Source organism: Eleutherodactylus coqui, chromosome 3 (assembly GCF_035609145.1).
Source record: "Eleutherodactylus coqui strain aEleCoq1 chromosome 3, aEleCoq1.hap1, whole genome shotgun sequence".
In the NCBI taxonomy this organism is placed as follows: Eukaryota; Metazoa; Chordata; class Amphibia; order Anura; family Eleutherodactylidae; genus Eleutherodactylus; species Eleutherodactylus coqui.
Genome location: NC_089839.1, coordinates 315,874,348 through 315,887,377, shown reverse-complemented (window position 1 = coordinate 315,887,377; position 13,030 = coordinate 315,874,348). Strand labels below are relative to the sequence as shown.

The window sequence follows — 13,030 nt, the reverse complement described above, 5'->3', positions numbered from 1 at the left end:
CTCTTACAGTAGAGGCTCCACAGTGTGACCGCTCTTACAGTAGAGGCTCCACAGTGTGACCGCTCTTACAGTAGAGGCTCCATAGTGTGACCGGTCTTACAGTAGAGGCTCCATAGTGTGACCGCTCTTACAGCAGAGGCTCCATAGTGTGACCGCTCTTACAGTAGAGGCTCCATAGTGTGACCGCTCTTACAGTAGAGGCTCCATAGTGTGACCGCTCTTACAGTAGAGGCTCCATAGTGTGACCGCTCTTACAGTAGAGCTCCATAGTGTGACCGCTCTTACACTAGGGGCTCCATAGTGTGACCGCTCTTACAGTAGAGCTCCGTAGTGTGACCGCTGTTATAGTAGAGAGCTCCATAGTGTGACCGCTCTTACAGTAGAGGCTCCATAGTGTGACCGCTCTTACAGTAGGGCTCTATAGTGTGACCGCTCTTACAGTAGAGGCTCCATAGTGTGACCGCTCTTACAGTAGAGGCTCCATAGTGTGACCGCTCTTACAGTAGAGGCTCCATAGTGTGACCGCTCTTACAGTAGAGGCTCCATAGTGTGACCGCTCTTACAGTAGAGGCTCCATAGTGTGACCGCTCTTACAGTAGAGGCTCCATAGTGTGACCGCTCTTACAATAGAGGCTCCATAGTGTGACCGCTGTTACAATAGAGGCTCCATAGTGTGACCGCTCTTACAGTAGGGGCTCCAGAGTGTGACCGCTCTTACAGTAGAGGCTCCATAGTGTGACCGCTCTTACAGTAGAGGCTCCATAGTGTGACCGCTCTTACAGTAGAGCTCCATAGTGTGACCGCTCTTACAGTAGAGCTCCATAGTGTGACCGCTCTTACAGTAGAGCTCCATAGTGTGACCGCTCTTACAGTAGAGCTCCATAGTGTGACCGCTTTTACAGTAGAGGCTCCATAGTGTGACCGCTCTTACAGTAGAGACTCCATAGTGTGACCGCTCTTACAGTAGAGGCTCCACAGTGTGACCGCTCTTACAGTAGAGGCTCCATAGTGTGACCGGTCTTACAGTAGAGGCTCCATAGTGTGACCGCTCTTACAGCAGAGGCTCCATAGTGTGACCGCTCTTACAGTAGAGGCTCCATAGTGTGACCGCTCTTACAGTAGAGGCTCCATAGTGTGACCGCTCTTACAGTAGAGGCTCCATAGTGTGACCGCTCTTACAGTAGAGCTCCATAGTGTGACCGCTCTTACACTAGGGGCTCCATAGTGTGACCGCTCTTACAGTAGAGCTCCGTAGTGTGACCGCTGTTATAGTAGAGAGCTCCATAGTGTGACCGCTCTTACAGTAGAGGCTCCATAGTGTGACCGCTCTTACAGTAGGGCTCTATAGTGTGACCGCTCTTACAGTAGAGGCTCCATAGTGTGACCGCTCTTACAGTAGAGGCTCCATAGTGTGACCGCTCTTACAGTAGAGGCTCCATAGTGTGACCGCTCTTACAGTAGAGGCTCCATAGTGTGACCGCTCTTACAGTAGAGGCTCCATAGTGTGACCGCTCTTACAGTAGAGGCTCCATAGTGTGACCGCTCTTACAATAGAGGCTCCATAGTGTGACCGCTGTTACAATAGAGGCTCCATAGTGTGACCGCTCTTACAGTAGGGGCTCCAGAGTGTGACCGCTCTTACAGTAGAGGCTCCATAGTGTGACCGCTCTTACAGTAGAGGCTCCATAGTGTGACCGCTCTTACAGTAGAGCTCCATAGTGTGACCGCTCTTACAGTAGAGCTCCATAGTGTGACCGCTCTTACAGTAGAGCTCCATAGTGTGACCGCTCTTACAGTAGAGCTCCATAGTGTGACCGCTCTTACAGTAGAGCTCCATAGTGTGACCGCTTTTACAGTAGAGGCTCCATAGTGTGACCGCTCTTACAGTAGAGACTCCATAGTGTGACCGCTCTTACAGTAGAGGCTCCATAGTGTGACCGCTCTTACAGTAGGGCTCCATAGTGTGACCGCTCTTACGGTAGAGGCTGCATTCTGTGACCGATTTTACAGTAGAGCTCCATAGTGTGACCGCGCTTACAGCATGGAGCTCTCTACTGTAAGAGCGGTCACACGATGGAGCTCTACTGTAAGAGCGGTTACACTATGGAGCTCTACTGTAGATCGTGGGGTACAGAGCGCGGCGCAGTAATAAGGACGGATGACGCGGTCGCTACGGGCAGCGATAGAGCGTGGGGTACAGAGCGCAGCGCAGTAAGGGGGACGGATGACGCGGTCGCTACATGCGGCGGCAGAGCGCGAGGTACAGAGCGCGGTGCAGTTATGATGGGTGACGCGGTCGCTACGTGCAGCGGGAGAGCGTGGGGTACAGAGCACTGCGCAGTAATGAGGATGGGTGATGTGGTCGCTACGTGCAGCGGGAGAGCGTGGGGTACAGAGCGCGGCGTAGTAATGGGGATGGGTGACACGGTCGCTACATGCAGCGGTAGAGCGTGGGGTACAGGGCGCGGCGCAGTCTCTATGGGCAGCGGGAGAGCGTGGGGTACAGGGCGCGGCGCAGTCTCTGTGCAGCGGTATGGCGTGGGGTACAGGGCGCGGCGCAGTCTCTATGGGCAGCGGGAGAGCGTGGGGTACAGAGCGCGGCGCAGTAATCAGGACACTCGCAGATTTATACTTCTTTAATGTCAAATGTAGTTTACAAATGGTGGTGACAAGAAGCCGCAGGATATAATATACACGGACACACGTCATGAACACGACTGCAGGGGCCTCCGCCGCCTCCTGGGGGAACTGTTTTTTTTTTTTTTGTAATTTTAGTTTTCAGCTTCAACTTTTTTTGTAATTTTATTCCAACAAAACAACAAGTTTCCACAAACTGCCGACCAGAAAAAGGTAGAAAATAAATACTAGAAAATCCCCGACTCCTCGGTGGCCACAACGCTGCGGGCGGGCGGAGCGCGGCACAGAGAGTGAACGCTGCATGGATGTGGGTGCCTGGACATTCCTAGAGTCACCAGACCACCCACACGGCGAGCGCCATTTACCCGCAGATGTGAGGCGGCTTTCAGGTAATCAGTTCTCACCTCTGTGGGATTCCGATTCTCTTGTGCGACCGCGGATCAGAAGGGTTTCCCCTGATTTCAGTGGGAAGCTTCGCATGCACATCGCACGGCGGCCGCGGGCCATGCAGGTCCTTAAGGTCCCACTGAAATCACTTCAGCACCTTCAGTCCGCACAGACACAGCAAACTCTAACTTGACATTTTTATTGGCACGTGATGCTTGGCCAGGAGTCGCCCCTCCTGGCACCAATACTTCTATCTCTCCCCTCTTCCCCCCCCCCCCCATGACAGCTGGCAGGATCCGGGTCACTAACTCGTGTCAACCTGCGGGTCACCATGTTAACAACCCAATTCATTTCCTGCCGCCTCCAATCCATATCTAATAGAATCCATTTCATACGGTTAACCCTTCCCTCGCCAGTGCGCAGCGGCCGCTCTGAATTGTAGATGATGTACCGGGGAAACGAAGGGTCAATGCAAATGTGCGGCACGGCTGACTGCCCTGCGGCCGCCTGGAGCTCAGCTGGCCGGGATGAGCCAGAATAAATCTATAGACACAGAAAGAAAGGCGAGAACGAGATAGGGGGGGCTCCTAAAATAGGAGGATTCTACTATTGTGGCCCGAGGTCACAGGGGGCCGCTCTGTCCCACAGATTCCCGCAGGAACGGCAGCATCACCATTCACAACTGCGCCGAAAATTGGTCTAAAACAGTGTAAACTTGTGTAAAGCCTGTTAAGGCCCATTTACACGCAATGATTATCGTTCAGTGGGAATGCGGTAATGGATCGCTCACTTTTTTTTTTTTTTAAGAGCCTTGTTGGCTCGCCGTCCGGTGTAAACGTCCCTCACTCCCCGCCAGCCGACGCCAAGTCTTCCTGTGTAAATGCCCATGTAGAAGGCCTTTAGACACTTTAGATCCTTTTTCCGACATCTCTGACAAAGGAGCGTGGCCTTGTGGGAAAAGGGGCGTGGCCTAAAGTGCCAAGTTATGCAAAACAAGGCTAACTAATAGGTAACATGAAGTTAGACTAGATGGTCTTAAAATGGGACAGATTTATCGCCCAGCAGTCAGTGGCATCCCCGCGAGCGAGCGGCGGGCGCCTCGGAGTGTAATGGCAGTAGAGCTAATGTGATCGTTCTCAGTAGGAGAAGCCGAGCGATCCTGTAGATACGAGGCCTTGGAATGGCCAACAACAATACACGAGGTCACAACGGCTCCAGCTGTGACATCATGTATGTTTGTGGCCACCTGGTTTCTCTGGCTGGGAACCATCACATTTCGTAAGAACGCCGCGCCGCCGAGCAGAAGGCCGTCACATGCACGGATGTCGAAAAAATGATTGCAAATAATGGGTTGTATTCCCGTCTCACAACGCGCAAAACTCGCTGGAGGAGATCAGCCGCGAAAATGTGGCATCAGTGATAAATGTGGCGCGTTTAGAGACGGTCTAGTCTCCATATTAGAGTGCGCTCACACGTCTGCAGGCGGCATCCCTTCAACGGCTGCCGATCGGGACACGGATTTTGGTGGCGATGATCTGAGCGCAGACAGGATCAGTAAGTCTGCCCCCTAGTGTACAACACAGCCATGGTGTTTTCACAGCTGCCGTTGTCGCCTTTCTGGCCCCCATTTTGAAGTCCCCGCGACTGGAATAGCGCTAAACGAGGACTACGAATGTGAGGCTCCAGGTCAGAGGTCAATGTGTCCATTACTTCCGCATCCTGGTAACGAGTCCCCGGATATCGGGTCAGGAAATGTAAAACGTCTTGGAGGTGCCGGCGCGGCGCCGGACACAATGCAGCGTCTTCCATACAAATTGGCGCTAAGAACAGAATTTTGTTTCCTCTCTTTTCTGGAAGGGAAGCAGCAGGAAAATATTAAGTGGATTACTGGCACGAGCCGCCGCTGCCAGAGCCCGAGCCCGTCACACAGCTGCTCATTAGGGGGGATATCCCCCACCGGCTGCCATGGCTGTCCTTCCCTACCCAGAATCCCGCACTCAGCCAGGTCTGCGCCATTCGCTGGGGAAACAGATTTCCAAACTAAAAATGTAAAAAAAAAATAAAAATAAATTACGAAGACCCCGCCCCTCCCCCGCTGAGAAAAGGAAGATATTCGCTAACGTCTGGAGTCTCTTCAGTTTATACATATCGTTATATTACATGTGCTTCGCATTTCTTGCAGTTTTCTTCTTTTCCCTGCTTTTTACAAAAAAAAAAATATATAAAATCACAAAACCGTACGGGGTGGGGGGGACGAGAAAATCAAAGCACAGTGGGGTCAGCTGTACAGGTCGCCGTCCAGGGTGATGTAAACAATAATTATACTCCGAGGGTCGCGGCGGCCAATCCTCAGCGCTGGGAGAATCCGGAGAAACATTAAAAATCAGCAGCAGGAACAGGGAGAAGAGAAAACGTAGAGAGCGCCGCGCAGGGGTCCTGCGCCCCCCGTAGTGCCGACGGGGAGGGAAAGATCCGGAAGCCACACAAGTCCAGAAAGTCTTTAACTTTACAGTTTTATTTGCTCCTCTGCAACTAAAAACGTCTTTGAAGCTTCCAAATCTTCTTGGGCCGCGCCACCGAGACGCCTCCGAGCCCACCAGGGCGGGTCAGTCACAAGTAGACGCGCCGCAGGTCCCCGGGTGACGTGATGGTGTTACACTGCGGGCACAGCTTCTTCGCCCCCTACAAGAGAGACAGAAGGTCAGGACACTGCAGAAGATAAAGCCCCGCCCACCAAGATGGCCGCCCCCATCCAACTCTTACGTTACATCCATGTAGTTTCTAAAAGTTTTAAAATCCAGCAGGAGCTGCAATGGCGGCCAGGAGACTCCGAGGACAAGTGCTGCCACTACCTGCAGCGGCCAGCGATGGCGCCGTCGCTACGCACGTCTGTAATTGATCTGATCTGGGATAGTCCGACCACCAACGGCGCGGTTGGCTCTACAAGTCATTATTTCTCTGGCGCTGAAGCCCACGCCCTCCACCCACGGCCTTCCGTGGCCCCATAACCGCCCGCACCTGTCCTGCTAGACCAGGTTTTATTTGGGGGGCGAGATATTTGCTCCTTTCATCGCTGACATATAAAAATGCTTTTCCTTCTGCGAGCGATTCGCCGCCTCCCCTCACGCCTATTAAAAGCCACATTGTTTATTGCGAGATGGAAAGCCTTTGTTACGGCGGATGTGAGCGCACAATCATCCCGCGGTCCGTCCCGCTGCTCGCATTCACCCACTGCGTTAATTACTGGGTTTTTCTAGGGTTTTATTATCCGAGCGTTTCACTTTCATGTGCGAGGAGCGGGGGGGGCTGATATGTTTAGCAGGACGCTCCGCCACACGTGAGAATACAGCTGCAGCCGCTTAACTGCTGGAAACATGGAGGAAAAAGGGGGCGCCCTGCGCGGTGAAGGGGGCCGGAGACCGCTGAGGGGGAGTCGCTGGAAGGGCTAAAGGGCAGACTTAACGAGATTACACACATCCACTTTGATCAAGACACAAAAACAGCGAGGCGTTCCAAGGCTTTTTTACGGCCGTCTTCGGGCTACGTTTTAATGGCTGCATTAGTCGCTGGCTATTTCAGGCAGGGAGGACTGGTTTCATAAATTGAGGGTCCGAGAGGTGGGGGGAGAACACATGAGAGGACGCTTATTAATTGTTTCCCAGCACAAGTGCCAAGTTCCGTGCTGCGTGTTTATCCCCCGGCTGGGAGCGCTCAATGTGGCGGAGCGGATCGCGGACGCCTATTGCATCATTGTCCAAAATCTGCACTCTATCCCAACTACAGCAGCAGCGCACATGCTCCAAGGTGTCATTCCACCCTCCCCTCCTGGCCACAGAGGGCGCTGCTCTATACCAGCCTGGTGCGTGTCCATATATGCAGGATGAGAAAAGTGATGAAAATGGGAAAAGATTTCCTTTTCTTTCTAAATGCGACCCGACAGACAGGGAGGCGACGCTGAGCAGGACGGACGGGATCTAACAGCAAGAAGCGATGGCACCAGCAGGGGGCGGCAGCGAACACACAGGCAGCGCTGCTCCAGACAGCCCTCCTATTTTTTGGGTTATAGAAAATGGAAAAGTCTTGGGAGACGTAAGTAAGTCTGGCAGCAATTAGGAGAGTCGGAGCCGAGCAGAACAGCATGCAAATCGGGAAAACCGCCGCAGTAACGACGGGAGGAGAGCAGCAGCGAGCAGATCTGCCCACAGGAACCGCTTATAAAAGAGCAAACAGATTCTGTGTTGTGTAATTAGTGGCGCGGCCCCCCATCCCGGCTCACGAACGGCCCCCCGTCTTACCAGAGTGCGCAGCCAGCATTCCTCGCAGTGCACGTGCCAACACTGAATGGACGTCAGGGGCATTGTGTAGGAATCCTGGCGAAGAGATAGGAGAGAATTAGAAGCGTGCAAACATCCCCGCTGCGACCCACCAGAACAAACCGCCACGCAACGAGCCCCAAGACAGAGGCGCTTCCCACGAGGTGGCCGGCCCCGAGAGCCTCATTTGCTCGTGTCCAGTGAAACATAAGGGGCCGTCACATGTAGACCGGAGTGCCATCCGCTCGATGGCGGCCTTCACTGGACTCTGGGTGATCGGCAAGCAGAGTGTCTGCTGTGAGCCAAACCGCAAGGCTGCGTTCCGTGGTGCGGCCCGATTATCAGGCTGCTTGAAGACGCCATCCATGACCTGACAAATGACCAAAACCCAGTCTTATTTGTTTGTGCCCCCCCCCCCCAACCCCCTCCTGGTCAGCGGCGGCACATCTCCCCTTGTGAATTCGCTGCCAGCAACAACGCGATTCTACAGGGATGAATCTACGGACAAACCAGCCTGTGTGAAAAGCCGTTGGACGAGCTAGTGGATTGGCGCGCATCTACCCTACTGCTGCCCCCGTGAGCGCCCGCAGCGAGGACATACTCACCATGCAGATGAGGCATTTGTAGCGGTCCCCCCTGGATAGCTGTCGTTCCAGTTCCCGGATTCGCGCTTTTAATGCTTCGAACGTCGTCACCGCCGATTGTTCTGTGATCCTGAGGCAAAGAAACAAAAACCCAACTTACTCCCATCCTGATTGGTGACACAGAGGAGGCAACGCTACAATGTATCAGCAGCGGATCAGGAACAAGAATGGCCGCCGCTCATTAAAGCGAGACTTCAGCGACGCAACCACAAAAAGCAAAGTTACATGAAAGACGCGTGGGACGAGGACGGAAAGTAAGACGAGATGTAAAGTGGCGCTGCGTCTGGACGGACACGGCCATCTAATAGAATTATTACAGCAGCCTGCGCACAATGCTAATACAAAAGGCAATCAATCGCCAGACTGCGGATCAGGCCGCTAGTTAGCTGGAGAATTAAGGCGCCGCTCGCTGCGTCACGCTGCAGGGAGCTGGGACAAAATCAATGGCGGGGGTATTGATTTAGTTATTATCACTTCATACGCTCGCAGACATTGTTAAATATCCATCTATTAGGAAGAGAAGGGAATCATGAGCGACGACTCCTCAGATCGGGGGCCTTCATCTGCCGCTAATCAAAAGAGCGCCGGAGACCCCGAGACGAGGCAAATGTTTTATACGGCTGTTTCCGCTCACCCCCTGCTGCCTGCAAACTATGCTAAAATCCCCGCGCCCGGCACTCTTCTCGTTAGAACCTGCTGGGACAAACTGTGGGATCGACTCCTGCTGGGACGGATCACAGGCTGAACGTGGCGGGGGGCGGGGGCCGGGGCAGCGAGGAGTCCCTGTTTGCGGACAGAATGCTAAATGGCTACAGAAAGATTATTTTGCCCGTTAACGCCAAAAATAATTCATCTGTCCAGTAATCTGTGAGGTCCGACGCCTTATACTGCAGTGGCCTCTACAGTGCTTCCCAAAAATAAGACCCTGGCTTATAATAATTGTTACCCTAAAAGAGGCATTGGGTCTTACTTTCAGGGGGTGTCTTATACTCACCTAGCAGTTACTGTTCGGATCCCTCTCGCAGGCTTCCACGCAGTCCTCAATGCCGATGGAGCATCTCTGGCTGGTGACGGGGCTTGAATACCCTGCCTCCAGCAGGAGATTGCTCTGATTGGTTCATGAACGTCACCTCAGTCAATTAAAGCCAGCGCTCGATGAACCAATTACAATCGTTCAATGTCATCATTCAATGAATGGCTCCGATTGCTTCATGAGCGCCGCCTTAGCCAATCAGAGCAATCGCTAGCTGGAGGCGGGGTATTCAAGCCCTGTCACCAGCTAGAGATGCTCCATCGGCATTGAGGACTACACAGAAGCCTGCCAATGACCAGCCGGAGGGACCCGGATGGCGGCTACTAGGTGAGTATTGCTTCCCCCCCCCCCCCCATGTAGTGTAGGGCCTTATTTTCAGGGTAGGACTTATATGTCAAGCCCCCCCCTCCTGCTGATGACATCACTGATATGACGTAATCAGACACAAGATCCGCACACTTTATACTACAGAGACATCTATTACTGCTGACAACGAGCCTGTATCTCATGTCTGAGAGGTAGTCACAGCCCCGCCTCCTACTGATGACATCACTGATTAATTAGAACATTACGATTTGACGGCGCTGGGTAAGACAGCAGGAGGTGCGCCCACACTGAAGGGTATAAAGCGATGCGAAGCGGTTTATTCTATGGGGACTTGGCGCAGTAATTATTCCATGTAGTTTAATACACGCGGCATCACCACATATTCATCACAGACGCCCGGCGCTTCAGATCTGGCAATGAGCGCGCCCCTTCTGCACCCACAGGAGACAGCAGCACGGATGCCAGTCGCCTCCCACCTGACCTCTGTACTCGGCGGCCCCCCCGGCCGGCCGCCGCCGCGCCTCTCATTTATCATAAGTTTACTTATAGCCACGTCTTTGTTGCTCAAAATTAAATTGAGCAATCTGAGTGCGTCCCCGAGGAGCCGCGCCGCGCCGCTTAATTACATTATCTCGCAATTTGCAGCAGCAGAATCTTAATTGACTCTGGATTGTGCTTTGTAAATGGCGACTGCAGAGATCACACAGAGCCGGAGAGGACGGCGCCGCTTCTGGATACGGATCCCTTACGGCTCTGAAGAGCGCTCTCCACGACAAAGCAAACTGCCGGACGCCTCCTCACACCCGCGGGCCCCGGCATGGAGGACTATAGGGACGTTTTGTGTTAAAGCTTGAACCTGGTGAACCTCTCCGCTACTGCAGTACTGGATCACCATGCTTGCTTGGGAACTACCCTGCTAGCACCAATACTAAATGTTCCCGTGGTAACCTCAGAGCAAACACAATACTCCAGCCCACCGATATTCCTGTGGTAACCCCAAAGCAAACCTAATACTTCAGCCCATCAATGCTCCCATGGTAACCCCAGAGCAAGCTCAACACTCCAGCCCACCGATATTCCTGTGGTAACCCCAGAGCAAGCACAATACTTCAGCCCACCGATATTCCCATGGTAACCTCAGAGTGAGCGCAATACTCCAAGACTACACATCTAATATGAAAGAGCCTACAGGCTTTTTCTTGCCCCACACATTGACCCCTTTGCGTGACCTTTGGATAATTTTGGTGTTACTAGATTTGTGACCACCTCACCACCGCCGTAAAATCATAAAATGTGAGTTTGATCCATGGAGTGACTGTCAGGCCGGTCACAGTTCCTATGTTAAGTCTAGTTGGCATAGTAGTGCTTCAGCCAGCAGCGCCGCTAGGCAGAGCCAAGCGTTGCTGAGCGAGGTTCAGATCAAGTGCTGACCGGTCTGACTGTTGCCACGTCCCCAAAATGTGGAAGACCGAGCCGTGGACGGCCAACAGTGCAGGCCCGATCCTCGGCTCGACAGTTCTCTCCAGTTACAGGCATTTCATGTTCGGCAGCGACGGGTTCATCTCGTTTGCATAATCAATATTCCTGTTTAAATACATGATTTGTAACCCGCATCCTCACACAGCGGACTGGTCTGCTACCATGAGGACTTACACTGATACAATGTATCGAAGCAAGCAACTAGAGAGTGACTGGCGTAGATACGTGCCCATGAGCGGCCGGCCTCCAGCTAATTATCTCATGTGAATAGGGGGTTAGGTGGCAGGTTTGGCAGAGGCCTCCGCTATCAGCACTACAGGACCAGGCTTCCTCGCAATCCAAATAACTATTAGTGTTAACCAGGGCCACGGGAGGCGATGACAGGCTTGGCAGCAGAGGCTGGAATATTAGGTGGCCAAACAGGAGGGTAACATAAAGCGGCTCCTCAGAGTACAAGCGTGATCTGCTGGAAAATCCAAGACGCATCCAGCAAACCCCACGCACCGCGGGGATACGAGGGCGAAGTGTGCCGAACCAAGACACCCTTCAGAGAGGAGTGAAAGGTTCAAGACGACCTGCAGAAGGGCCTTCCCCAGGCACGGGCATGGTACTTGATGGCACCCCGTCAGTGCGGGCATTCCAGTGATAAGGCCCTGATATATCATCTGTGAACGCTCACACACTGTGATACGACGAGCTGCGCCATTCTTTACACCGATGCTTCTCTAGCCCGTTGTTGAGCCCAAAGACAGTTCTGCTGCTTGGTTAAAGAAGGACGGGCAGGAATAATCGGATCGCAATCTATGAAGATGGCAGCTGCCACATCCCTGGAGCGGGCGGCTACAGGGGCAGCGCAGAGGCGACATCCCTGGCTCGAGGCCCCGCGTATTCCTGCATGTTCAGTCCGTGTTATGAATTAATGAGCCTCCAAAACCTATTCCCTCTAATCTGTAGTCGGCGACTCCTGACCCGTACCCATGGGGACGGCAAGGACTGCGGGAACATGAAGTGACTGGATGCCACCTTACCAGCTGGTGATCCGCCCAGAAGCGGAGGGGATAATGTCTGTACTGGTATTCCCTGATCTAGACTGAGGGGGGACAGAACATCATATTTAGGGATACCCCCATGGGGAGACACAAATGGGGACCGGCTGAACATTATAAGGAGGCCGAAAGATGAGAAATCCACATTATTAATCTGGTGTCCAAATGCAAAAGCCGATGACCGCGCAAATAGCAAGAACCCGGAGGCCGAGCCGCCGCTGTGTGATCCTCCTGACATTAAGGGACTCTACTGTCTCTTTGGCCAACTGCTATACTTTGCCTTGTTGGGGCAAATACAGGGAACCGGGGGGCAAAGCAGCTCTCGCTGCGGCCACTAAAAGCCAAGCATCCCCACAAAAACTTGTCAAAATGGGACAATCCCTTTAAATGCACCACATTAACCGCTTGCCTGCCGCTGGACAATATACGTCACAGCTGTAGGCTCTTAAAGGGGTAGTCCAGGCCTTCCACTTGGCACGCCAGCCAATCCGCTGACTGCAGGCCTGATGTCAGTGCTGTCCGGGTTGGTACTACAGGCGCAGTTCCTATTAAATTCAGTATAATACCAACCCGGGCCGCTGCATTACTGACAGCACTATCTGCTGCCAGCGCTGCCCGCACTGACAGGCGGCCTACGGCAGTCAGCTGATTAGTGGGGATCTTCAGCAGCCGACCGGCACCATCCTAAGGAGAAGTCATCAATAGGAAACGTCCTGGACAACCCCTTTAATGATGCCCTGGGCTTCGCATCTACAAGTTCCTTGGAGGGACCAAAAAATGGGTTAAAATAGAACAAAAAAAAAAAACTAATAAATATCACATTAAATAAAAGGTTATTAAAAAAATAAATAACCCGCACGTCTCTCCAGGAAGGTCATCGGTCACCGGAAACAAGCAGCATTCCATATGGCCACGTTTGTAGTAACCCGAACTATAAATGACGGCCGCTACCCACAGCGCAAACGCTGAAAACCAAGCGGGACAATAAAAAGTGATCAGGAAGAAACGCGGCGGCCGCGGCGGGGCTGGCCAAACACGGCCGCGGGGCGCGCAGCCACAATCATCAGCATTTACAAAGTGGTTTCAGTGAAGTGAATAGTAACACACAAAGACCCCATACGTTTGGGATCACGGTCACTGTATCGCCCCGCAGAACAAGAGGCA

General features: G+C 53.0%; 1 protein-coding gene across 5 annotated transcripts in view; it reads right to left on the bottom strand.

The window, feature by feature from the left end:
• Positions 1 to 2,621: 2,621 nt before the first annotated feature.
• The window catches only part of RNF220 (ring finger protein 220), a 235,369-nt gene continuing 224,960 nt past the window's right edge, over positions 2,622 to 13,030 (bottom strand). For all 5 annotated transcript variants that reach the window (XM_066597999.1, XM_066598000.1, XM_066597997.1 and 2 more), the window contains 3 exons: positions 7,943 to 8,051; positions 7,320 to 7,394; positions 2,622 to 5,706 (listed from right to left, as the gene is read on the bottom strand). In XM_066597999.1, coding sequence (XP_066454096.1) covers positions 5,635 to 5,706; positions 7,320 to 7,394; positions 7,943 to 8,051 — 256 coding nt within the window. In that variant the 3' untranslated portion in view covers positions 2,622 to 5,634. The remainder of the gene's footprint in view (positions 5,707 to 7,319; positions 7,395 to 7,942; positions 8,052 to 13,030) is intronic.